The following is a 25,894-nucleotide window of genomic DNA, read 5'->3' on the forward strand; positions in this document are numbered from 1 at the left end:
AACCTTCTGGATCAGAGAACTAAGATAATATCCGGAGGGCGGGTTCATAGGGTTTGTAAAATAGCCATTAAACACTACAGGGTTATCATGTACTGGCAAGACCCAGTGGTTTGTAAAATCTATAATCTCCTTATAGCTGTACAACTCTGTTTATGAAATGTATGCAGATATGTGATTTTATAGTGCTACCATGAATAGATTTACATTTACCATGTCACAGCTTTCTCAGTTTTTCAAAATGTAGTTTAATGCTAGTGGTAGACTATGTTATAGTGCATCTAAGGCAAGTACTTAATGACAAAATCAATAACTTTACCATTTTTGAACAGGATATGTATTATTGGAATAGCATAGGAAAAGGCTAATAAATCTAAAGATACAGCACATTCCATAGGAAAAAATATTTTATTTTTTAAGAACAAATTCAGTTTGAAACAAACGTGGAATGTGAAATTTCAGAGCTTTGTTGTCTGGTAAGGAACAGGTTGAAGGGCTAAATACAATGTGAAACTAAAGCAAAAATTGTAAACCTAGGAAAAGGCTATTTTGTTTCTTTAAAAAAAAAAAAAAAAAAAAAAAAAAAAGGAAACAAATATTTATAAACTCAGGCATAATACTGTGTTACTTACAAAATTGGACAAAAATTATTTTAAATAAATATTCATGGTACACAATTACGGCACATATATGCAGCAATTTGGCAACCTTTTTTTTTTAACCTTTTCTTCCTCATTACAGTGCAAAGGGAAATGACACTGCCTTTAAACAAGCGGTAGCTAAATACATAGCAAAAATTCAATTTTATACAAAACATTTTGCTTAGACTTTGTAAAAAAAAATCCAACATTGCTTTATGTACACAATCTGGTTAAGAAAATCCATTTCTGTCTTTTTTTTTTTTTTTTTTTTTTTTTACATGTGTAATTTTCTATATGAATATTTAAAAAGGTGAATAAGGCTACGGACACACCCCAAATCCAGATACAGTTCTCAACATATTTACAGCTTCACTTTGACATAATGGTGCAAATTCCTAAGTCGGGTGACTAAGGATCACGTGATCTCACAAGCAAGGCATTTACAGAAAAAAATGTTCCAAACCTGAACCAACTTCTAAACAAAAGGGAACAGTTTGAAGATTGTCATTCGGCGTCAGACACAAAACAGACATAAAAGTAAAAGGCTGACACTATTTGCAGGTTGTTGCATCTGTTAGCAAGATTTTCACAGCTTTAATCTAAAGGAGATGGCCAAAAGATGTTAAACAAAAAAGGAAAAAAAAAATCACTTGATTGACTGTCAATAGCACAGAGGATGGCATACTGTGGCAAAGAAAAGGCGATTACTGCCAGCTTAGTATACCATTATTTCAGGGTGCAGAGTAAATATGTGCATCATACAAAAATATAAAAAAACTGTATTATGCAACTGTTAAATAAATGCCACCCTACTTTTTATTTATTTTTTTTATTACTGACCACACATCTCTTCCTTAATGCCAACCTAATAATCAGGTTCAAGAAAAAAAATAAGGAGAGCAATCAGTCTGGTGACAGTTCATTGTTGCAGGTGCTCCTTAGAGATTCAAGAACCTTAAATCGCTGCTACTAATTTTTTTTTTTTCTTTCCATTTCAGAGAGCAAAGTGTTACCATAGAAACAGAACTGTGTTGATGATATCTGTTTTGCATAGCACATAAATGTAGGAAGAAAAAAAAAAGAGAAAAAAAAAAAAAAAAAGGAAAGAAGGTAGAAGAAAAAAAAGACATAAGAGAAAAATAACAAAGAAAAAAATAGGTATTGCGTTCTGTAACCTGCTGAAGTCTAGTGTAACATTTTTGCATTAAGGCAAAAAGGAAATTCGAATGCAGAAAATGACTGACAACACATTTTCTCATCTTTGTTACACTTATGATGCAGTAACACTGATTTCCTGCTTTTGGGCTTGAACTTCCTAGTCTGCTCTTGTGTGAGACGCCTTTAGAGGGCTTTGTTATTTTTCCTTTTTCTCATTATTGTTATTTTTGGAATAATGTTGTTTTCTCCCACCAGAAGCAACGTCTAATTCTGCTCTCTAACGCCAACAGTTAAGCCTTTTTAGCTGTTGCAAAAATGGATTTCACATCTTCTGGTGGGGCAGGCTGTGCAATATTAAATTATATATTAGTAAAATCTTTTATTTTTTTTACTATATATCCCCTGTGTGCTATACACCTATTAAATACGTTTTTTTTTAATTCTTTCCTGCTCTCCGTACTAATAATTTATTTTATACCTAAGAACTGTAAAATGTTTGCCATATGTGCTTTTACTTTGAAACAGAGCACCAGCGAACTTCCATGTCAACGGCGATTCCTACACGGCACTCCCTTGGGACAGCATGACCACAAAGCAAAAGTGTCCAATGATTTATTTAATGAGTGCCAGATAAAATGGCTTTCTCTAACGAAACATATCAGTGTAGGAAAAAAATAATAATATTTCGTTTTTTTAGCGGGTATGTTGAACATATGCTCTACTTTGACCTTTGGTTCTAGAACTCAGAGGTCAGTTTTGGCTTCCTGCTATTATTTTGAAAGCTTTCTCTATCTGAGGAATAATATGGTCAGTGTAGCACCTGAGTCTGCTTATATATTTCAGTCACAACAGACTAGGAGTTTCATAAAACTTGTTCTTATTGCCTTTATCTCCAACAGTCTTGCCTCGTAACAACTTGCCATTGTCCTTCCCTACCTGCTTATGCTCTTTTCTAAGAATGCGCAAAGTGTGTCACACACCATTACTGGATAGTCCATACTCCTTCAGCTACAGTCTTACTCCACTGCATTTCATAAGATATCAAAGTGCTTTGCTGTCGATGTCAATTTCTGTCCTATGCATTATTTCAGAGGCAATAGAATTTAACTGCATTCAGCAGTTTAGCCTGTGGACTACTGGACTTGCTGACAGTTTAACTTCTTGCTGGAAGGCTCTGTATTAGCAAATACAATTTCCATAATATATTACCCATTCGTGTGTGACTGCGGTAGAAATGGATGGAACAAGAGTCTACAAAGGTTAATGTTCCATTAGTGATAAGGGAGGTGGAGTGAAAAGAAATCTTATGTGAAGGATAGAGCAACCCTAGACAACGGATGAAAATGAAACAGTGATGGACTAAATTTTAGAAAATGCAGATATCTGTGTTTTTTTCTAAAGTCCTAGACACAAACATTTACTGACAAATCCAGTATGCATTAAGAAAGCTAGTCGATATTAAATCAGAAGATTGCATTTCAAGATAAATAATCTAGAGCATATTTAAAATGCCTAAGATGAGTAATGTCCTTGAATCTGTCCATGTTAACCTGGCTTTTGAATATGCTTGGATGCCTGAAGCTCATGGCTTAGAGGGTGAACATGACCAGGGCATAGATATCAGAATGGGCATATATGAAAGTCTTCCAGCTTGCAGTGAACACTTTTCAGAGGAACCATCGGATCCCATAAACTGCGCAGCTTAAAGAGGCTTTCTCTGAAGGAAGGTTTTCCCTTGTGCCTGGTCCCCAATGCAAGTCCATATTAATGCATAAGGAATCACTAAAAAACCCCATCAGGAAGCAACGGACTTTGAACTGTCCATACTATTGTCAAAAGGTACCACTGAATGCCTCAGACCTTGTAGTAGATGTTTGCTGGACTTTGTGGTGGCATCTCTTGCACAATGTAAACAGGATGTCCATAATCCCCACTGACTTTTTCATAATGTGGGCAGAAGACACTGTCTGCAGTCCTTAAAGGGATGATAATGTCACTTGGTTCTGAACCATTGTTATTGCCACTACGCTTTGGTGTGGCTAATGTACTAAGAGACAATGTTGTCGTGTGCTGGGGTGAATGCTTTCTGTGTCGTCTTCTGTATTTCAACAAAAGCACCACTAGAGTGATGATGATGACGATGAAGATGATGCACCCTGAAGCAATCCCTGCAAATAAGGCCACCTCAGATCCAATGATACTTGTGTGTCCAGCATTTTTTCCATTTGTACTAGACCCTAGAAGAAGAAAAAAGAGCATTCAGCAAATGTACATCTTAACGTAATGTAATCTTAACCTAGCTGCTATTTTATTTGGCCAGGTTTAACATTTTAAATTCTCGGTAGAGCATACAAAATGAACTGGCTCGCAGCTGAACTTTGACAAAGCAATTACCCTCTTAGATAGCTAAATGCAAACACAGGGAATACACGATCAATATTAAACAAGACTTTGTGTCTCATAAGCTTACTTTCATGCAGAAGTTCATCCACATTGTTTCTGTTATGGACATCCATCAACAAAGACAGCGATGCCTTTGTATACGCCTCTTCTCAGAGCAATTGCTGGATGTCCTGTTACACTTGTACGGAACAGCAATTCCCATAAGAATTGTCATAACTGTACAAAGCATATCCTATTGTGTTTCCCAGCAAATGCTGATTAACCTATTTAGTGCCTGCGGGAACTGCAGCCATGTTCCCTTATTATGATACCAGTTATATTGCTCGTCGATGCAAACGGTTGTAATGTAATTTCATGTACTTATCAGTGTTGAATAAGAATCTATCTGCACTCATGAAAACCAAAGTTAATTTGGGCACCGTGGTAGAAATATTAATGATTCAGCTTATGTAATACACAATTAACTAAACAAATGACTGCACATCTGGTGTGCAGTAAAAAGTGTCACATTGGAACAGTCTGATATTCTGCTCTTTCAGCACATTATGAATTAATTAGAATAATAAGTATAAAGAGCATAATAAGCACAATAGGGGCCATTATGGATGAACACATGGCATGGAACTCCTCCCAATTCTCACATCAGAAAGTCATGCCATAGGATATGCAACACATATTTACAAAAGGCTTGACACCTAACCTCTACAAGCTATATTATCTAACATTTTTAGGTTTCCATCGGTGAACAAAAGTTAACTACTCACTGTCATATACCACCTATAAACCTCCCATACTGATTTTTTTAATTCTTAGACCAGGATATCATGAAGATGACTAGTCACCCCCCCACTACTTCAAAATATATCACCAAGGGCATTTTACAAGTGGCTAACAATAGTTTTCTAATAACATGAAACAAACAGCAGCCTAAAGCTTAGCACACTGGCCGAATGTCGGGCGACATCAGCAGGTTCAATAGAAACCAGCCGACATTCGGCCCGTTTGCATGGCATCCGGTCTGACAGAAGCCGGCTATTCAGACATGTATGCTGGAAAACTGCATGGCTGCAAATGCTGATCGGAGTGTTCTGATGGGGGGCCTGCCCCCTGTCCCCTTGTCAGAACACAACAGCTCAGATGGGGGGAGATCGGTATAATAACATTGGATTGTTAGTACATCGGCTCCAACCGTTTTTTCCGTTCAGCCCGCTAGGTTAAATGAAAACAAAACAAAAAAAAAAACTAATGGTGTGTACTAGGCTTAAGGCCCTTTTCCCATGGGCCAGATCCAGTTTTGCTCAGCAGGGGATCTGTTCACTGATCTCCTGCTGAGCTGAGCGGTGGATGACAGACCACTCTGCTCTATAAGCAGCTGGATGAAAACGGACTGGCTGTCCATATTCACCCGACTGCCCTCGGATCCGGCCATACAGAGGGGAACAGATCCTCTTCCCTTTTTTTTTTTTTTTTTTTTTTGCCGGATTTGTCCGGAGGTAGCTGGGTGTAAACGGACAGCCAGTTCATTTACATCCCCATAGAGGAAAACTGAGGATCCGATAGGGTCTGTCTGAAAACCGACAGCTGGACCTCATCGGATCTCTCGTATGAAAGGGGCCTAACACAAAAATACCCCTTAGATGCTGACCTATAAATACCAGGCTGTTATAAATATGCCTATTCCATGGCGGAAATGGAAGAGCAGGTATGTGATGTAATGCTTTACCACGCCTTCATAGGAAGCCAATACAGTACATAATAAAATATCTATCTTGATTTGTACAGGCTTCTGCAATGTAATAGATATTTTAAGAGACTTGAGAGCAGACTTGCTGATTTGGGACTGCATGCAATCTCTGTCTGGAAAAACACATTTATAAAATATTTATAATATAAAAAAGATGTATACCTTCAGGACCATTGACAAATGGACTAGTGGTAGAGCTCTTTCCGTTGGTACCAGACTCTTGATTTGGGCGTCTTGTTGGGTTTGCATCTTGACTAGTACCCGGAGAGTTAGGATCTACACAAGAATATAACAAAATCATCATTACATTGAAGAAGAAACAACATATGATATGCTGTCTAAAGATATTGTATGAAATAACACAAGACTAGAAGGTGACAAAAAGGAAATCCACTGTGTACGAGTTTAGTTGGGAGTGATTTTCTTTTTCTTTAAGAAAGCACAGAATGCAAGCTATTTTAGACACTTAGACTGTAAAACCATCTGCAGAAACTATAGGGATTCTCACAGTTGGCAAGCAAAGCTCTGCAAATGACATTTCAATTTAGCAGAGTGAGTTGATTGACTACTAAACCAAGTTCTAATTAGAAATATTATTCATTCCTGACACACACTAAGTAATCTATACATGTGGGCTCAAGGAATCTTGAATAGCTTGTATAATAAATAATGTGCATTCACAAAGTGGTTGTGAGTTATTCTTTGACAAATATTGATTCTATAGACAATTGATTCTGCTTAGATCAATCCAGGAAGAACTACAAGGCACACAATGTGCAATATAAATTTGAAAGTAGACTTAAAGTGGTTGTAAAGGCAGAAGGTTTTTTTATCTTAAGGCATTCTATGCCTTAAGATAAAAAACCTGTGTGCAGCAGCCCCCTTACCTAATCCTCATCTCTATCCAGCGATGTAGGATTGTCTCAGCTGCTCAAGACTCCCCTCCTCATTGGTTGAAACAGCAGCGCGGTGCCATTGGCTCCTGTTGCTGTCAATCAAAGTCAGTCAGCCAATGAGGAGAGAAAGGGGGCAGGGTGGGTCGCAGCTCTGTGTTTAAATGGATACACGGAGCTGCAGCTCGGCTGCCCCCATAGCAAGCTGCTTGCTGTGGAGGCACGCGACAGGAGGGAGGTGCCAGGAGAGCCGAAGAGGGACCTGAGAAGAAGAGGATCTAGGCTGCACATGGCAGGTAAGTATTTTTATTTATTTATTTAGTTTATTATTATTAAAGAAAAAAAAACAAGACTTTACAATCACTTTAAGGTAAAAATTAGGCACCTTGTATTTTGGTAAACTTTATAGCACAACTAAATACAAAAAATAAAAGACAATTGAAAATTTGTCTTAGCCTAACCTTTTGAATAAATAAAACTTTTAAAGCATTAGCAAATTGATTACAATTTGTGTGGAATGTTAAAAGCTTGGAATCAGATGCCATACACTCTTTACAGAGGAAAAGTTATATATCAGAGGCGAAGCACTAATTTTTTTCTATAGAGGATACATTACTCCTTGCAAAAAGTAACTTGAATCAACTGAATTAAACAGGTGCTTTGCCATTATGAAAAATCAACTTTGCAACCAAAGTCCACTTTACTAAACATGATGGAGATTGAAGTGCCCAAGCACTGGCCAACTATACAGGCAGCTGTTTATTTTTCTTGTTTCTGGTCAATGTCTGTTGATTGTCCAACATTACAGAAAGTCAAAATATGTAGGTAACAAGTGCACAATGGCTGCGTAACTGCTTCCACAGACCATTTTTATAGGTAGAGCAATAACTCTGTCATGGGGAAGTTTACTTACCAGTAAATAAGCAGAACTGTATTGCACTTATTATCTGCATGTTTCTGCTCAAAACTGGTAATACTGATCTGCTTGGGAGACAGAGCAAAGCTTTACATTAGTCCTTACCTTGAGCGACTTTCATAAGGATCTTCATGGCTTTAGTAACACACACTCCCCCTTCCTGGTTATCCAAACCCTCTCTTGAGCCATTGGATGTAGCTGTTGAATAAGATTTAAAAAAATCAATAATTAAAACCAATATATAAATACATTTTTAACAGCACACTAACAATACCACTGGTGACTTATGACCCCATTTGAGTCCAGTTCTATAAACACTGTAAATTCTAATCTAAGGGCTTTGAAGGTGCCTCCTGAGGTTTTCTGATTTAGAATAATTTTCCCATGTTTAAGCCATTTATTTCATTGTATAAATATGTTCAGGAAATTACAGGAATGGTATAGTGTATCAGTTAATTGTTACCATTAACAATAGTAACCTTCTTCTTGTCAACTCAAGTCTCACAATATTTCATTAACACTGTGCAGCAGGTTCATGAGTCAGTACAAGGATTCATTGTTCTTGTAAGGACTTTCAGAAATCAAAGATGGTGGCTAACATTTACATTTTTAAGGTATGCACTTTGCCAAAAATTGTTGGGCCAGAGCAAGGTTGCCATGATATGATATGGACCATAAATGGTCAATGACTAGGTCTTTGACAACAGTGAGAGGTTTCTAATTTACCCTACAACTACAATTATTTTATTGCTGTCTTTGCCCTCATTTGGAGAAGCTTCAGCTCACCTTCTATCCTGGACATAGGAAGTGAGAGGAAATCTTTCTAGTGGGGAAACACAGGCACCAATAAAGACTTTATGGAGTTTCCAAACTTTTTCATGCTATCAATATTTGAAGCAAAATGTTGGAGTTATAAAGTCATGCTAACTTCTGAATACATCATTTAGGAAGCCCCAAACACAACAAGGCAAGGACTCCCTGTGTGCACAGATATTGAAATAGAAATGTAGTTTTCCTTCCATATTAGAGAGTTACCTTGAGTTATAGATCTCTTTCTTAGCACAGATCATTGCATTGTCTATTTAAGGACTGTTCATGAATAGAGCTCTGACTTGTATTTTGTCACTCACAATACCCTGGTACTAAAGGAAAAAGCTTAATCTGCATCCACTAATTGTCCTAGATACTTGTGTTACGCCATTGTATGAGTTCAACACCATTGTACCACCCATCCATCTATTGTAAGCAGCTTGCTGCATCTCACAATACCCATAAATCTCTATTTCACTTCCCTAAATGTATTCTGCATTGTCTTTGTTAAATGGGGGATTATAGTACATTATCACATATTTTGAATTACTGCAGTAATTATTGATTTCCCCTTCACGTTTTTGCATACTAGTTCTTTATTTTAATTATTGCATACAAATAGAGATCTGAGGATAAACCAGTATTTGAGGCACGATATTATTCAGTGCAGTCACTCTGCCTCCCTGCTCCCTGTTGAGAAAAACTATCGGCAGCATAAGTGCCTTTCAGTTGGGTTGGCAAAGCCATGGGCTCATAATGTGAGAGGGAGTAGTAATGCACAATCCCAGTATAGTGTAGAGCACAAAGTAGAACACATGCATTTTATAAACAAATGCAGTAGCTCCCATGTGCATATGTAATTTACAAAATATACATAAATATGAGATTTTTTAAATAATAATATACATTGATAAGAATATTGACTTTATGTCGATCTGTTAAATATACATGTAAAAAAACAAAGAAACTAGATCTACCTATAGGATTCTGCAGCTTTCTATAAACTGCACACTGGTATTTTATGTCATCAAACCTATTTTTATTCCAAACCCTTCTTTAAGCAAAAAAAAACAAAAAACCAATAGTAATCTAATCTATGAGTACATCTGACAGCATGACACTAGAACACAAGCCTCACAAAATAATGGAGACATAGTTTTTTCTTTTTTTTTTTTAGTGGAAACAAAAATCAATAGCAAGCAGCAGCCCTAGACATAAATCAAATGTGTCTGTGATAAAAGTGTTTTTTTACGACCTATTTGCCAATGTACAGGCAAGTAAGATAGAGGAGAAATAAGTGTAGAGAAAGTAGAAGCTAAACTCGTGCTTAGCTCAATCAGTTTTCTTTTTGTTTTTCTTTTTTTACTTTATTATAACAAAACTGTAGAAAGCCTATCCTTAAACAGCCACAAATACATTCACAAATTCTTGAATCCGCTATCAAGGTGACAATAATGTATAATTTTTAACACTGCTGGGCTTTGGATGGCTATACAAGGTCCAATTCAACAGTGATGACTGGCAGAGGTTCAGGCCATGTGGAGCTTCCCTAGAGGGTGATAAAGAGTGTTTCTGACTGTCAGAAGAACACGTTATCACTCACAACGGTTTTACAGCAGATGTCTCACTGCCCTTAAGTGACATCTTTCTATCTGAGTCCAGCTTTATTTAATAAGGCAAAGAGCAACTGTACAGTCTGGTAACCCATAGACAATCTGAGCTAAAAGCTGATTGTTCCATGCAGGATACTGTACTTAGCACATTACCAATGACTACCGGCTGGGTTCACACTGTTTCGAATTGGATGCAGCTCCAGCTGGAGAGAATTGCACAGGAGTCCTGTGCGTCTTCTGCTCAGTTTCTGGTCCAAATTCAGCCAAAAATTTAGACTGAAATCGGACCTGAAGCGTTGAACAGGGACGCACCGTACCCCTGCTACGAGTCGCTCCGCACGGCAGTGTGAACCCAGCCTTACTGGACACATACATTATAAATTCATGGTTAAAAAACATGTGCCATGGAAGGGTTAATCTGGAACAACAGTCTCAAACAAAATAGAGCATAGAGTAGGCTGATTATAGAAGCGTCAGGATCTAATTCAGACTAGAATCTTCACATAATAGAATGCCAACATAAATCTGTCTCAAAGCTACAATTCTTTATTGGGAGGCATGCTTTACTAAGGAGCTAGAAAACCACAGTTCACATAAAATGATTTCATTATTCTAATTATTATTAAGATCATGGTACATTTTATTATAAAAAAGTTAGTTTATCTTTTAACACTGTTTGATGATGGCAGTTGTGTCACATAATTTTTGCATGTCACACTCTTTCTGCATAAGCTCCTTGAGGTTCCTAAATTAGCTTTGGGCTCAGCAAGGCTCATCTTCAAAATGAAGCGTTATCTGGTAGCAAAGCGAAAGGCCAAAACCACATTACATCCTTAATTAAAACTGACTACTTGTAACAACCTCTATAGGGAAACACAGAACACCAGCAATTTGGATGAATTCTGTTGCATCCTATTCAAAGCACAATAAAGGCTTTTTATTAAGCAAACACATGAAATGACTAGAAGGCCTTTCTGATATTGAAGGGGTATTCTCTGTGGCCATTTTGTATTCTAAGCAGATGACAATGACATTTAAACCAAACCCTCTAAAAGCAATAGCAAAACATCACCATAGAAACAACTAGGGAGAACAGTTGGCAGGCAACCATCTTTAAAATCGAGACATTTTCACTTTATGTTATAATTATCCCGATAAAACAGACTAACTGAATGTTTAAATTTGATACAATGCTCAAAGGTTGCTTTTCAGTTTGTGCCATTTTTATCATTTAAATCTCTGTCTACATTCAAAAGACAACTGTGAAACGTCTGATATGACCCACATGAAGACCAGGCTAGGGGTAGGATTTAAACCTGCCTGGAAGAGGCTGGCCAGTATTAAAACATTCTCTTTTTTCAACCCGCTTTGGCCCCTGCAGCTTTCTCAAACCAAGGCTGTACCCTACTAACCCGTGCCTCTCTATGGACATTTTCACACCTGTGCAGAAGTGTGGGTCTTTGACACAGACATAAATTTACTTGGCAATTAGGGGAGATTACAGAATAGAAATCTTTGAAGTGGGAGAGGAAACTGTATTCACCTCAAAATATTAAATCAGATTTAAAGGATTTCATCTTTTGGAACATGTTACACGTTCCACTCATATTTAGGATAGAACATGTAACATGTTCCAGCTCCTGGCACCCCCCCCCCTTCCTGTGACAACAGGCAGGGGATCTTCTCCCCGCAGCTGCAGTCAGAATGAATAAACTACAAATAGTGTCGGCCGGCTTGTAGCTCTCAATTAACTATGAGTGTGCTGGTGAGCAATCTCATAGTCCACTGATTTTTCCTGCCATTCAGTAACTGTCTGTCCACATCAGAGACAGTGTAGTGAGAGGCTGCAGGATCCAGGCATTGCACCCATGATCTACTGATTGCAGGTGCAATGCCATACAGGCTGCAGATTAAAAAATAACAAATGCACTTTTTTTTTACCAGCAATTATTTATAATTTTTTTTTTTGTGAAAGGTGAATTTTGCCTTTAAAGCCCATATCCTCCTTTTTTTAATGAAGCTAAATTGTCTTTCTTGTGTTATCTGGTGCTGTACTCAGCAGACCCACTCACCTACCTGCTCCGTGATCCAGCGCTGGTTATCATCCAACCCACTTCAGTGAGCCCAGGCTTAAAAATCCTTGGGGCAATCTAAAGCTGGAGTTGGTTTAATTTAAATTAGTTTTTTGTTTGTTTGTTTTTTTCATTTTACCAGACTCATTTGGTATTTGCATTGGAAGTTGGCTAAAGATAGTAAATTAGCCCCTAAATGCACTGTCTAGGAATGAGTGGCTAGACTCAAAGTAATTTGAAATGTAAAAAAAAAAAAAAAAAATGCATGTGGATAGGAATATGTAGGCGTATACAGCGATGTAACAACATTATATTAAGTTGTTAAACCCTTAAAAATTTATTTAAAATTATCATCTGCTGCATAGTTAATAGATGTTTTGTATTCCGATGTTTGTTAAAGGCTTAAACATTTATCACAAAGAGCATTTAAAGTACAAATGAACCAGTCATTTGTGCTGCAGCAGCTTCCCTCATACATACTGTGAGGATACACATCACAGTGAAATGGCTCTTGAAAGCAGCCATATTAATAATCCAATAACAGATATTTTGCTGCACTTTTTTTTTTTTATGCTTCACTCAAAAATAATAAGCTTTAATAATGGTACATTTTAAAAGCGAGCTTTGCCCGATTTATACTCCAGTTACAATGGATGGCTTTTTGGCTCCATAATAAAATCACAACATTCATTTCCTGCCATTTAAAAGGGAATTAATATTGCAAATGCTTTGTTTTTACAAATGGTATAGCCAAAAAAACCTTAGAGTACAGGCAAAATGCTGAAAATGGAATGTGCAATTTATATGGCCTCGGGCTGAAAGCTGTTCCTACTTTAAGAGCATTTGCTCCAATTATTTTATCATTTGCTCTAGGCCTTTGTTGTCCTTGGAAAAAAAAAAGTGCCCCTGAATTTTTAATTTATAAAGCATAGTGTGAATATTAACACAAGTAATATCAGATGTCACATCTTAATCCCAGTACTTTCTAATAAAAGGTAACGTTGAATGTTCTCATTGAGATAACCTTTTAAAAACCACTTGATGACATTAATACTGAATAAACTGGGAGACTATTTTCATGTACAGCTCAGAATTACTGATTTGAATTACTGACAGAGTACAGTGCCACTGCTCAATAGTTTTTTTCATCTAAATATAGCTGTAGTGTACCAAGTCCTACCCAGTCCCTTTTTATCAGTGATCAGAGAATCCTTGATACAGGAGATGAGTTCAAGAACACACCCACTGCATCCTTCCAGCCAACTCAAACTCTAGGGTAAATGGGTAATTGTTTTGTTGCAGTGTTTGCTGGATATCAAAAGCAGGCCCTGATTTGGTTTATATGTTGTCTGGATTTGCTCTTTAATCACTGCAGTAGTTTATGACATTCTGCAATGCCATAAAGCAGGGGTGTCAAACTCGACTGCATTGTGGGCCACATCAACATTATGGTTGCCATCAGAGGGCTGGTTGTATCTGTAAGACTAGGTGTCCCTCCCTTACATCACAGTGTACCCTCTAGCCTTGTGCTGCTACCAGGAAGAAGCTGGGGGCAGAATTGGGAAACAGGAAGTTCAGGGTCTGGAGAAGGACCAAAGGATCGCTGGAGTCAGCTATACTGAGACCAGGGGAGGTGGAGACAAGGGGCTGCAGGATCTGTAGGGAAAGTGCTGTCCTTGTCTCTGCTGTCGACTGCTGAGACAAGTTGGGGGCAGAGATGGGGGAGAGGGGGGGGGCGGGGTGCCGCACATGCAAAGAGGTGCAAGGGCCACATGAAATGGCCTGGCGGGCCACATTCGCCATATGTGCCGTAAAGTAACTGGAAGCCTTGATTAAGCCCTAACCACCACCCACTTCTCTAATCAGACTGAATTTCTTTTATTAGGAATCATCCATATTTGGGTTTCAAAATGGGGACTGCCCAATAAAAATTAGGAGGCGTGAGAGATATGGCCCCACCTTACAGGGCCAAAATGCATTTTATAAGATATATGTTCAGCTGTTAATTCCACAAAAAGATCAGATTATTCCAATTGGATTGCAACTGATTTAAGTCAAGTTGATCGATTCAACTTGGTACATTCAGCCTCCCCATTAACGGTTCAAACTATGGCCGGCCTTGCTTGAAAGAATACAAACACCTAGATGAAGCTAAACAGCCCTATTTATCCGCTATTATTGGAAGGCTTTATTCACAAATCTGTATGTTACCATGCTACCATGTATTAGTTATAAGCTTAATAAATAAAATCACTGAAAATGAAAAATCATACTTAACAGTTAAATCATGAAGTAGATACAGAATATAGTTGAATGTATGTATGTAACTTTAATGCTTACTTACTCAGATCATTAAATTGTTTGGTAAGTAATTATTATATGACATGGTTTGCCTGCCCACTTATTTGTATGTCTGCCCATTTTGCTTAGAGTCTGAAATGCTAAGTCAAAAGGAAAAGCTACTGAATCGTCCGCTAAAACAGAAGCAGCAGGCACAATCTGTTTCTGGCTATGGCTTTTTATAAGGTCCCCATGGAAGGGAAGTAATATTACATTTTAATATGTCTTCATTTGATCGTTATTATGCTGCCTCCCAGGAGACTAAGCTGCTGCATAGATCTTGGCTGATTTTGGCCTATCAAGACAGTAACATTGAGCTAATCAGATAGAAGAGTGAGCTGGCTGGTTTTCTGCATCTACACATACTTCCACTGTAGGCTGCAAGAAAAAAAAAAAAAAAAAAGATAAATAAAAGCTATCCTTCACTCCTGTGCTTGGCCGGTGCATTGTAGATGGATTCAGATGGAGAATCTGTTTTCTAATTACCGTCTACCTATAATATAGTCTTGCCTTACATTCTGTTCACGCTTTACGGTAATTTAATCATAGTGTGAGATGAATTACCTGGGAGTTTTAAAGCCTAGTTAAACGAATATTCATTCCCCCAGTCATATCCGTTTGGGCTTTGCAAAAGAAGAAAGCATGTGTAATAAACATCTCTAGACTCTGTACAAAAAAAAAAAAAAATCTACTGTGCTCAGAAAAATTGAAAAAAAATACTAAAAGCCTTTGGAATCAAGCATTAATAAGAAGAAATCCTTATTGCAAGCTGTACTTGATCTAATGTCCGCTTCACGGGATTATGACGCTCACAGCTCTTTTATCAAAGAAAATCCTTTGGTGGCAAGTCCATGCAAGTCTGTCTGACTTTACAATACACATCATTGAATTTTGGGTCTGTTTATTCTTTTTTTTTTTTTTTCCTTTTAATTAGTGACCAATACAGCCCATCGAGTGCAGCCTGCTGTACTTGTAATTTTTATTTCTATATACATCACTAGGAAACTTTCACTCCCTACTTGGTAGAAGGGGAAGAGAGGCATAGAAACTGGTCTATTCAGTCAAAGCTCTCGACAGATTTTGGGAAATGCTGGGACATTAAAACCACCTAATTATTTTATATCTCCTAAGGCTTCTATGCTGGATTCTCTGTGCCTTTATTGCCAGGTCTGCAAACATTTTGTAGCAATTATTAAAGTGGTTGTAAAGGAACAAGGTTTTTTACCTTCATGCATTATATGCATGAAGGTAAAAAACCTTCTCTGTGCAGCAGCCCCCCACCCCAGCCCCACCTAATACTTATCTGAGCACCCTTTAAATACAGCAATGTCCAGGAGAGTCTTGTCTCTCCGGGGACCCGCACTCCTGATTGGCTTTTGGCAGCAGCGGGAGCCAACCCACAAGCTGCTTGCTGTGGGGGCACCCGGCAGGAGGGAGGGACAAGGATCACCCGCAGGGGACCCGAGAAGAGGAGGATTCGGGCTTCTCTGTGCAAAGTGCAAAACTATTACACAAAGTGGGTAAGTATAACATGTTTGGTTTTTTTTTTTTAAATATAAAACAAGACTTTAATATTGCTTTAGGAAGTCCTACCAGTTGAGCTTAATTTATACCATACAGAATGAGTTCAGAACATCAGTAATGTAATGGGAGAAGCAAGACTCCAAAGTGAAAACAGTCATGAATGTTGATAGGGAAAACTTATACTTGATGTGTGTTGTCTATTTGCAAAAAATGTTCCAGCCGTTGGCTACTTAAAGCATATCAAAAGTCAAAGCAGATAGTAAAGGAGCAGGAAAAGGCTGCTGAGTTAGGCAGGCCATATATGGATCAAATCTGAGCCAGTCCTTGCTGAACCATCCAAGATTTGATCTATCTATGGGTATGCTGATTATACCCAATTCCATCAATCTACTTGGGCACAACCAGCATGTCAAATTTTTAGCATGCGATTATTGTCAGTGGCTATAGCCTCTAGCAGTAATCATTATATTCTCCTGGCAGGGACGGCTCTCCATGTACCCAAGTAAATGGTACAGCAGGCACATATCAGGAATATGAAATGTTGGGTTAACATATTCTTTAATGTATGCTCTGCATTAAGGTAAAAAGCCTTTAGTATGCAGCTCACACCTGCCCATTACATTACCACTGTTCTCTGACGCACTACACTCTTTGTACTGGCCAAGTATCTTCCTTAACCTCATCATTCTGATTCTGTTTCCATTACCTACCGAGTCATTAATCTGGGACATGGAGAACATTTGTCCAAACTTAAAGTGTTACTAAACCCAGGAGCCTGCATTCACTATATCTGGTCTCCCACAATACACAGAAATGCTGTTATTCTAGTAAATATAAGCTGCTAAATATTTTTTTTCATCAGCATCTGGTTAAACCAAGCTTGTAGGAGGAGTTTTCATTCTCTATATAAGTACCCGAAATAAATAAATAAATAAATAAATTCTCCTCTGACTGTCCTATGAGGCTGCATTACCCCCGACCCTCTGTCTGGGCAGTGCTGATTGGCCCTGTGCTGATCACATGCACCCAAAACTCTCTAGTAATACACACCAAACTGAGAAAAAAATGAAGAAGGCGCACCAACCTTGCACAACAAACTGAGCATGTGCAGAGTGCCTCCTAGGGCTCTGTTTTATCAGCAGATGGATTGGGGACAGTAAAAGAAGGGGAAAATCAGAAAAGATAGCATCAACCTTTTTATACAGTGCAGAAGATTAACCCCTTAGGTTCCACAGTGAGTATAACAAGCATGCTTTACTGCATATACAGACTGATTTTACTGTTGTGGGTTTAGGAACACTTTAAAACTCCACTAGCTATATGTTTTTTTCATGTGAACAGCTCACTAGGCAGTGAATTCAAAAACAGGATGAAGCCAGAAGACTGCACCAACGTAATGACAGCAATAGAAGTTTCTAAATTTCTGTCCTCAAAGCTTTCCTTTAAAATAAGATTCTAGGTTACTACATAAAAAGTGTAGCACAAGCTTTGCTTTTCCCCCAATTAATAGTTATATTTAATGTTGGTATTTTTTTTTTTTTTTTTTTTTACATTTGCTTGGCAAGTTTTAACATATGCGTATTAGCTCCTTTTATTCTAGTATGTAATAATTAAATGAGGCTTCTATCGGAGCTGTGAAAACATCACTGTTTAAATAAGATGAATCCCAAATCCACATTTTCACTAGGAAATTAGGAAATTGTTCCTGGTTCAGTACGGCATTTTACATTCTCATACCAGTTCTTATAGTGAAATCAAACTTCAGGTTTAGCAGCCCGTGTGGTGAACAGTACTACTAATGAGGAAGAAAAAGATTTATTTTACATTAGTTTCACACGGAATGAAAAAAGAAAAAAAAAAAAGCCATCCGCTTAGTTAAACTGCAAGTCATAATCTAAAGACTCTGAACACATTGAGGTTTGTTAACTTTTCTGGGTAGAAATGACTCTTAAAACTAAAGCACACAGAAATTCTATTTAATCAGGCAAAAATAAGTATAATACTACAAACTCATTATTACATTGCACTGCAAATCATGCATGAGGAATAAAAATGTTCATGTCCACAGATATTAGGCTGGCTCTTACATAATAACATGAACACACAGAACGGGCGGGCATATTTGCGCACGTTACTTTCCTAAACAGTCTACAAGCATATTCAGCCACACTTCAGTGTTCTTGGATAAGTGAAGGACCTTCCTAGGCTCTGTAAGGATGGTGGCATCTTTGTACAAGTACACTCCTTGCCACTGTATACTGTGAAAAGGGTGACTGTAATCCTCCTGCAACTACGACAAAAATGTGCAGAAGACAACAACCTGTTCAGCATTGGTAAAACTTGGGCCTCACCCAGTCCTGTGCTTCACCTCCTTTAACCTCTGACATTTCCAAACTGACCATGGAAAAACATCTTTTTATTTTCAGGTCATGCATACAAATGACGTTACAGGAGACACCCATGATACCTTATCCACTATATGTCCCAAGATCTCCTATGCATGTTTTTGTGCTTGAGTAGACCATGATGACCCACAGTGACAGCAAGCTGCATCAGAAGTCTGTACAGAGACAGCTATAATGTAGGACAGCCCTGATTCCCCAATTAGCCAATATACTATCCAGCCTCACAGGCCTGAAAACTGCAGTACACATTGCATTGTTACATTTCTGTGCATGCTTACACGGATGCAGAGGGCCTTTGTGAATTACAGAATTCAAAGAATATACAACACTCTACTAAATGGGACTCTTCTAGTAACTAAGGATGTTTCCTGAACACAGGTCACCATGTTGAATGTTTACCCCTTTTCCTATTCTAGTATGAATCATTAAATGTATTCATGAGCACAGATGCTCTTAACTTCCTTTTCCCGATAATGGAAAGATAAAAAAAGCTTACTACAATATTTCAGGGTCAAATTGTGAAGTTTTATCTCCCTGCATCAAGTGGAAACTCTGTACTCAGACAAAAGCATAGTAGGAGTTTATAAATATTCTATAGTGCTACCTTACACCTCCTTCCATTAACTGTAATCTAAGCTATATTTAGAGATTTTTTTTAAGGAGGGAAGGGGAAAAAAATATATAACTGAATTTTTATTCCCCCCTACCCCCCATATTTTAACCATTTATGAAAGCAATCATGAGCACCAATATAATTATTTATCATGTACTGGTCTTTCAGTAGCTACCAGGAACACTTTAAACCCGAGTTACTTGATTTAATGAGCACAGATTTCACAGGCCACAGCTGTCTTTGTAAAGCACAGTTCACTGCCATCCATGCCGATAGCAAAGAAAGAGAATGACAAAGACACAAGTACCTTCCCAGGACAGAGCCCAGTACGCAGGCATTTTCTCAAGAAGATCAAATAGTCCTAGCAGTAATAAATTGTCTCTTCTGCTGCACTCATGGCAGAGGAGGGAGGTGTTTTCCTTATTTAGGTACATGCAATATTCAGCTGTAAGATTGGGGAGTGACAGTAAACACTCCATTAGTTACAGGAATCTAATGTTCTATATGATTCATGCTATAGATCTTGACAGCCCTGATGTATATAAACAAATTTGTCTATTTTGCATTCAGGTTATAGAAAAAGGTAATACAGCAGCTCAGCTATATATTACATTTATATTTTTATTTCTTTTTTAAACTAGTAGAGCCTATTCCATGTAATCGACCATTTTAGGCACAATGGGGGGTTATTTACTAAAGGCAAATCCACTTTGCACTACAATTGCACTGAAAGTGCACATGGAAGTGCAGTCACTGTAGATCTGAGGGGGACATGCAAGGAAAATTAAAAACAGCATGTTAGTTTGCACATGATTGTATGATAAAATCAGCAGAGCTTCTCCTCATTTCAGATATTCCCCTCAGATCTACAGCAATCTACAGCGACTGCACTTCCAAGTGCACTTTCAAGTGTACTCGCAATGTACTTGTAGTGCAGAGTGGATTTGCCTTTAGTAAATCAACCCCAAAGAGCCTTTCTAGACAGGACTACTGTGAATACATGGTTCCTCCATATGGACTTACAAGAAGCTATCTAAAGTGTCCTACTGAAAAATAACTAATTAGAAAGTAAACTCTGTTTATGAAGTCATCTCATTTTATCGCAGATTTTCAGTTCTGATAAAGATACTGAAACCTTTACATATTAAGCTGTAAATGTCATTAATTGTTCTTTTATGTATCCCAGGTTGTAGTTTTGATTTAAAAGCCCTTTAAAAGCAAACCGTGGAAGGCAAAGCACCTCACAGTTCAAGAGGCAACCTGATTAGAATAAAGAAATAAATAAATAACAATTTTAATTGCTTAAAATCAAGACTTTATAGTGGATTCCTTCAAGCCCAACTAAATTAGTACTGAGATATTATTTTTATTACCCAACTATACACTAATTTGCTGTCTAACTTGAACCTTTCAAGCTCCGCGGGGCATTCTGAGCAATATCGGCTGCACTAAATTAGAATTTATATTTACTTTTATGTTCTTGGCCTTTCTAGTGTGAGACTGGAGGGCTTCTGTTAAAATGATGGGACCAACGATAAAAGGAGCAATTAACAGTAATTTGCAGAAGAGGAAAATGCAGAGGACTGTGAATGAAATGGACAACTGGAAGGCACAGTAAGGTGTGAGGAGTTTGAAAAATAGTGAATAGGCTTATGCCATCTAAGTGACATATATCAAAATTAATGGGGATCAGTGGGATACATATTTTAACTCATGCTCTTCCATGATAGACTTCCTCACAGTGCAATTACTTTATGTAAATCGCTAAAATATTTGTATGTCTAAATGTGCTTTCCCAAGATTAGTCCGAATTGATCGGCTGAATTCCCTGGCTAACAAAGGGTCATGGTATAGAGAAGAGACACACACATACACACACACACACACACACACACACACACTTGCTCTACTGGCACTAATTGCATGCAATGATATTAATGACCCAGTAATTGCGTTACAAGTGGCACTGAAGTGGAAAACATCATTTGGAGGCAGAGTTCATCTCTTGGTGGTGAGATTTCACCACTCACTGAGTTAATGCCAACTGACAGTTTGGAATATAACACTATGAATTAAAAAACACTTCATTCTCATTGTATAATAGCCCCAGTGGATGTGATGCCATATAATTTGACAGAGGACAACCTAGTGGTAAACCCAATAAATGCCACAGTTGCCCTCCCAATGAACCTAATTCATTGGAGGGGAGCCATTTCACTCAAAAGGCAATCTAAAGGAATTTTCTACATGCTTTGATTAATGAAAAATAACTTGATTTTACATCAAAGAGACTGTGAATGTGGATTACAGATGAACACAAAATAATCTGGGGTGAGAAAAAAATGAGGTCTATTAGATCAAGTATAAATTAGAAACTATAATGCAATGGATATATATTGCTTTGTGATTTCTGAGAATGTTCCCACTATATTAATTTAGAGGTGCTTAGCAATTTTTTTGTTTAGTTTGGACAGAGCAGGGACAGACCCTCCATCACAATTTCGTTGATGTCTGTGTCCCAGCTAGGAAGATTTTCTCACATTTTCTGTTCCATCAGGGCACTGCTATGGGGCGCACTTAGCATATATTCCTGGAAAATTAATTTGTACTTGACAGTGTCAATGGCTTCCTAGTTGATTTACTCGATAGGAGGAGAAAGGAGGAACCCGAGGTTCCATTATTAGCATCAATCCTGGGACAGGAAGGAAATCTTGGCCAAAAAAGTAAGAAAAAACTCCCCAATGGGGGCCTAGGCAGCAATAAATAATCTGCTAAAGAATCTAAACAAAAAAGCCCAATTCTGTCCAGTTTTTGTCCCTAGTCAGAAAAACAATACACATAATTCACATAATTCTAAAAACCGCATTATCTTCTAGGTAGGCAAAGCACAGACTGTCTAATCACTCCACATTCAACCCCCTGCTTAATCAATTACAACCAGCAAGCCCATTACGAATTTATTATCTGTTTAAATGAATATGCCAATAAGTTATTCCAAACTTGATAGGATACCATAATAAGGAAGAAGAACACCAATACTCTAAACTAACTTAGAACTCTACTCAGCCATTTAACTTTGTATTATATGTTTTGATACTGTCTTGTCTAATGTAGTTGTATTCCTGTCCTGTTTTAATTTTCTTTTTTTTTTTTCAAATTTTATCATTGAACGTACTTCAGCATTCTTTAATGGATGGCACATCAAGACATCTGTTGCAGTTGTTCACACCTTTTAGACCCCCCCCCCCCTTTACTGATTTAAATAGCAGCAGCTGGACTAGGACAAGGACTGATCACAGCATTTAAAAAGAATTACTATAAATACCTAACAAAAGGTGAACATAATGAGAAGATTCATGTGCTTAGTCACGTATTCTGTGGTGCTACAAATAGAAAACGGATACAAGTTTCACTTTCATATCTTCATTATCAACATTACAAATGTTCACGGTGGATTTCCACTTGAGCTATCAAAAGCATGAAAATTATATGTCATTTTTTTTCATGGGAACACTAACAAGAATAGGAACAATTGTGTAGGTTCTAAGAGCTGCTTTTTCTCAACAGCGATCATTTTCACCTGTGACTTCCATTCTGTGTTTGCACTTAAGGCATTGTTTTGGAGACCTGGAACTTTTAAAGCAGGCTTAGAGAACTGGCCTCAAACGTTACAGAGAATGGAAGCTTACAAAAAGAATCATAAAAATAAAAGTAGTGTTGACATAATAGCTTTTCGCTAGCACAGAAGCTTACTTTTTTTTCAGTATTTCCAATGATGATTTTTATAATCCCATTGAAAGAAAACATTACTGTTCTGTCCCAGCATGTAGTGGCTCTTCGTGTAAGAATATTGCAATCAACTACATAGAATATATAATACATTTCAAAATATATTGAGTTTTGTCAAAGTATGGTAGCTGTAATCACCTGAGATAGTAATAAAAGTTTCTAACAGCCTTCTAAATTTACCTGTGGAGTTCATTAGGAACTGATATTCCACACAAGATTAGATATCTGCTTCGTTACACAATGAAAAGTAAAGGTAAATTTGAAGCCTACCCTACAGCCAAAATTTTGGTTTTAGCTTTAGAGTGGGAAACCACTGGAACCTCTTCCAGGTTTTAATTGTCTGTGCCCCGATGGGGAGATTTACCTTCTCTATTGGTTGTGTTCCTCAGAAGGTGATGAAAAATCCAAAATTTTATGGCTGTCCCCAGTTCAAAAATTGCAAGGATCTTAAAATGCCTGTCTTTGGCAATTAATACAGGTTATTTTTCCTCCAGTTTGGACCATTTGAATAGATTTTCTCTCACTTTATGATGTAAATTCCAGGGAGAGAAAGAGATGATAAACCTGCCAAGTAGGACAGACAGCAAAAAAGAACCAAACATGGGTTCATGCTATTTCCTATCGTATCCGAAAAAGTGTTGGCTTTAGATACTGTAGAATTTAAGGTTTAGATATTAAAGGAAAGTCTTCATGTTCTCTGATAACACGCAATAATATCAGCCACTTTAAACTTTTAAGGCATGTTTTCTGATTCGTAATAAACATTTTGTACCCACAACTAAACCCATATCTATCAGATCTGGTCAATAAAACACGATGGCCACCTGCAGAGGTTAGACTTATTTGGTGACCCAATCTGCTCATATTTTGGCACCTTTAAAATGTTTTTGAACTGATGCCATTTCAGCCATTTTATCCCACATGCCAACTTTAAACCCAACAAAAACAAGGTAGTGCAGTCCTTTATATCCTCCAGGTCTGTCCTGCCAAGCACTGGCAGATATCAGCAGAGAGCACCTTAAAACTTTCCTCTGTGTCTTAGTGCCTTAATAGGAGTTATAGGGTGTAAGGAATGGGTTATGGGGTTTTTAGTTTTTTTCAGTTCAACCCTTGTTTGGGGACTTTTTGGAAATCTGCAGAACAGTGCAATTTTAGTAGGACTCTGAAAAGACTTATACTTTTATAATTAATCTCTTTGGTGCTCTTGTATAGCTAAAACGTATCCAAGCCAACTGCATTCCATGTTAGGTCACTTCATGCGACTGCATAGGGAATTAGATTGTTTGCACTGAGGCAAGAGGGCAATTAATTAAGAGAGTTAGATGAAAACTCAAAGGGAATAAAGAAAGACTGGACATAACATTTAGGAAAACCTCCTTATTTGAGTGTGTGCATGTCAGAATAAATGATCATCTCAGTGTAAGCTGAACTAATGAGGTCTGCATGCAAGCTGGAGGTTTTCAGTTGAATGTTTCCCGAGGCACTCCTTTACCCACTTCACAGGTCATAAAAGATGTTAGGAAGCCGAAAAATGATTATATTTCATGATAGTCTGGGCAGTACTTTCAAAAAGCGCAGAGCAACTGGGCTTTGAGGTCTGAGGTAATGAAAGTGTGTCTCTTGCTCCTTAAGCTTTGATCAGCTCTCGGACTGCAAACCCATTTAATGCAGCTAAAAAGCTACGGCCATAATGTATATTTCATAGTATTACATGCTATTCAGTTCTAGTCCATTTCAAGCTCCTGGAGGAAAGTCTGCCACCACCCCCCCCCCATTTTACCAGACCTATATATCACAACCAGTAGCTTTTATTCTTTGAGCCTGCATTGGGACTCCAAGCTTAATCTATTTTCAATATGAAAACACTTCTGACTTTTAAGGAGGGGGATTAGGCTGATATATACCAATATATCGCCTGTCTCAGATCAGGTATCCAACAGACATTAGAAGACATTGCAAAGGTAAAACATACATTTTATTCTATACAAGGTACCCTTTCATAAAGTTGAATTGACATGTGTTATAAATAAAGTCAAGTATACTTACATATGATGTAGTAGTCCTTGTACTTAATGAATTCCAGTCCCCAGAGATTCGGACTGAACTCCTGAAACTTGATGGTAAACTTCACATCTAGGTCTGGCTTATCACAGTTCAGCAAAGGCGTTTTGTTATTTATAGTGCAGCTATCTGCTTGTTCCTTTTCCACTAAGTAGACTTTATAATACTCATATTGGGCAGTAGATTTGGAGTCCACTTTAGGGCAAATTATATCCAGTTTATCTCCTATTTGTGGATACAGTATCATCCCTTGACCAGGAAGGAATCTAAATTAAAACAAATGAGGAAAAAATCATAAGAAGACAGAAACAAAGAATACTAGAATATCTTTAAATACATGGTAATATAATTATGAACATTTGACAAGAGTTCAGGATTCCTAATTCAACAGTTAGTGTACTTGGGTGTAGGTGGACTAATGAAGGTAGAGACAGTATTGCCTATGGAATTCACCCATGACTGTTGATGATCATAATTAATAAGGCTGGGCAATAGAGGCACTAGTACTATTAATATTATAATATAATAATAATCATACAACCTTCAGTCATGTGCTTCTGTTCTGGGTTTTAGTTTATTTAACTTTAAGGAGATATAAACCTATCCAAAATAAAAATAATTATACATTAAAAAAATGGTTACTGGTAATTTTTACCCCTTTAAAAGCTTTGACACAGAGCTTAAATATTCATGATAGACGAGTTTTGTACAGGTCGGCTGGAGCTTCTTTTTTTCCTTCTTTTTAAAGATCAAAAGTCACGCATGCAACATTTGTCACCTTCACAGCTCTGTTTATAAGCAGGCTGAGAATGAGTTCATGTATCTATTTCAAAACTGTAAAATCATCTCCTGAACGCACGGATTGCCATTATCAGCAAAATTGTATATGACTCAAGAGCACTGCAAGGGAAGCAG

General features: G+C 37.6%; 1 protein-coding gene across 1 annotated transcript in view; it reads right to left on the reverse strand.

Annotated features, from left to right (window-relative positions):
* Positions 1 to 386: 386 nt before the first annotated feature.
* EFNB2 (ephrin B2) overlaps positions 387 to 25,894 on the reverse strand; it is a 57,400-nt gene continuing 31,892 nt past the window's right edge. Inside the window, exons 2-5 of the mRNA XM_073614468.1 lie at positions 24,965 to 25,245; positions 7,858 to 7,950; positions 6,106 to 6,219; positions 387 to 4,033 (exon numbers count right to left, since the gene is read on the reverse strand). Coding sequence (XP_073470569.1) covers positions 3,651 to 4,033; positions 6,106 to 6,219; positions 7,858 to 7,950; positions 24,965 to 25,245 — 871 coding nt within the window. The 3' untranslated portion in view covers positions 387 to 3,650. The remainder of the gene's footprint in view (positions 4,034 to 6,105; positions 6,220 to 7,857; positions 7,951 to 24,964; positions 25,246 to 25,894) is intronic.

This window comes from Aquarana catesbeiana, linkage group LG02 (assembly GCF_042186555.1).
Source record: "Aquarana catesbeiana isolate 2022-GZ linkage group LG02, ASM4218655v1, whole genome shotgun sequence".
Lineage (NCBI taxonomy): Eukaryota > Metazoa > Chordata > Amphibia > Anura > Ranidae > Aquarana > Aquarana catesbeiana.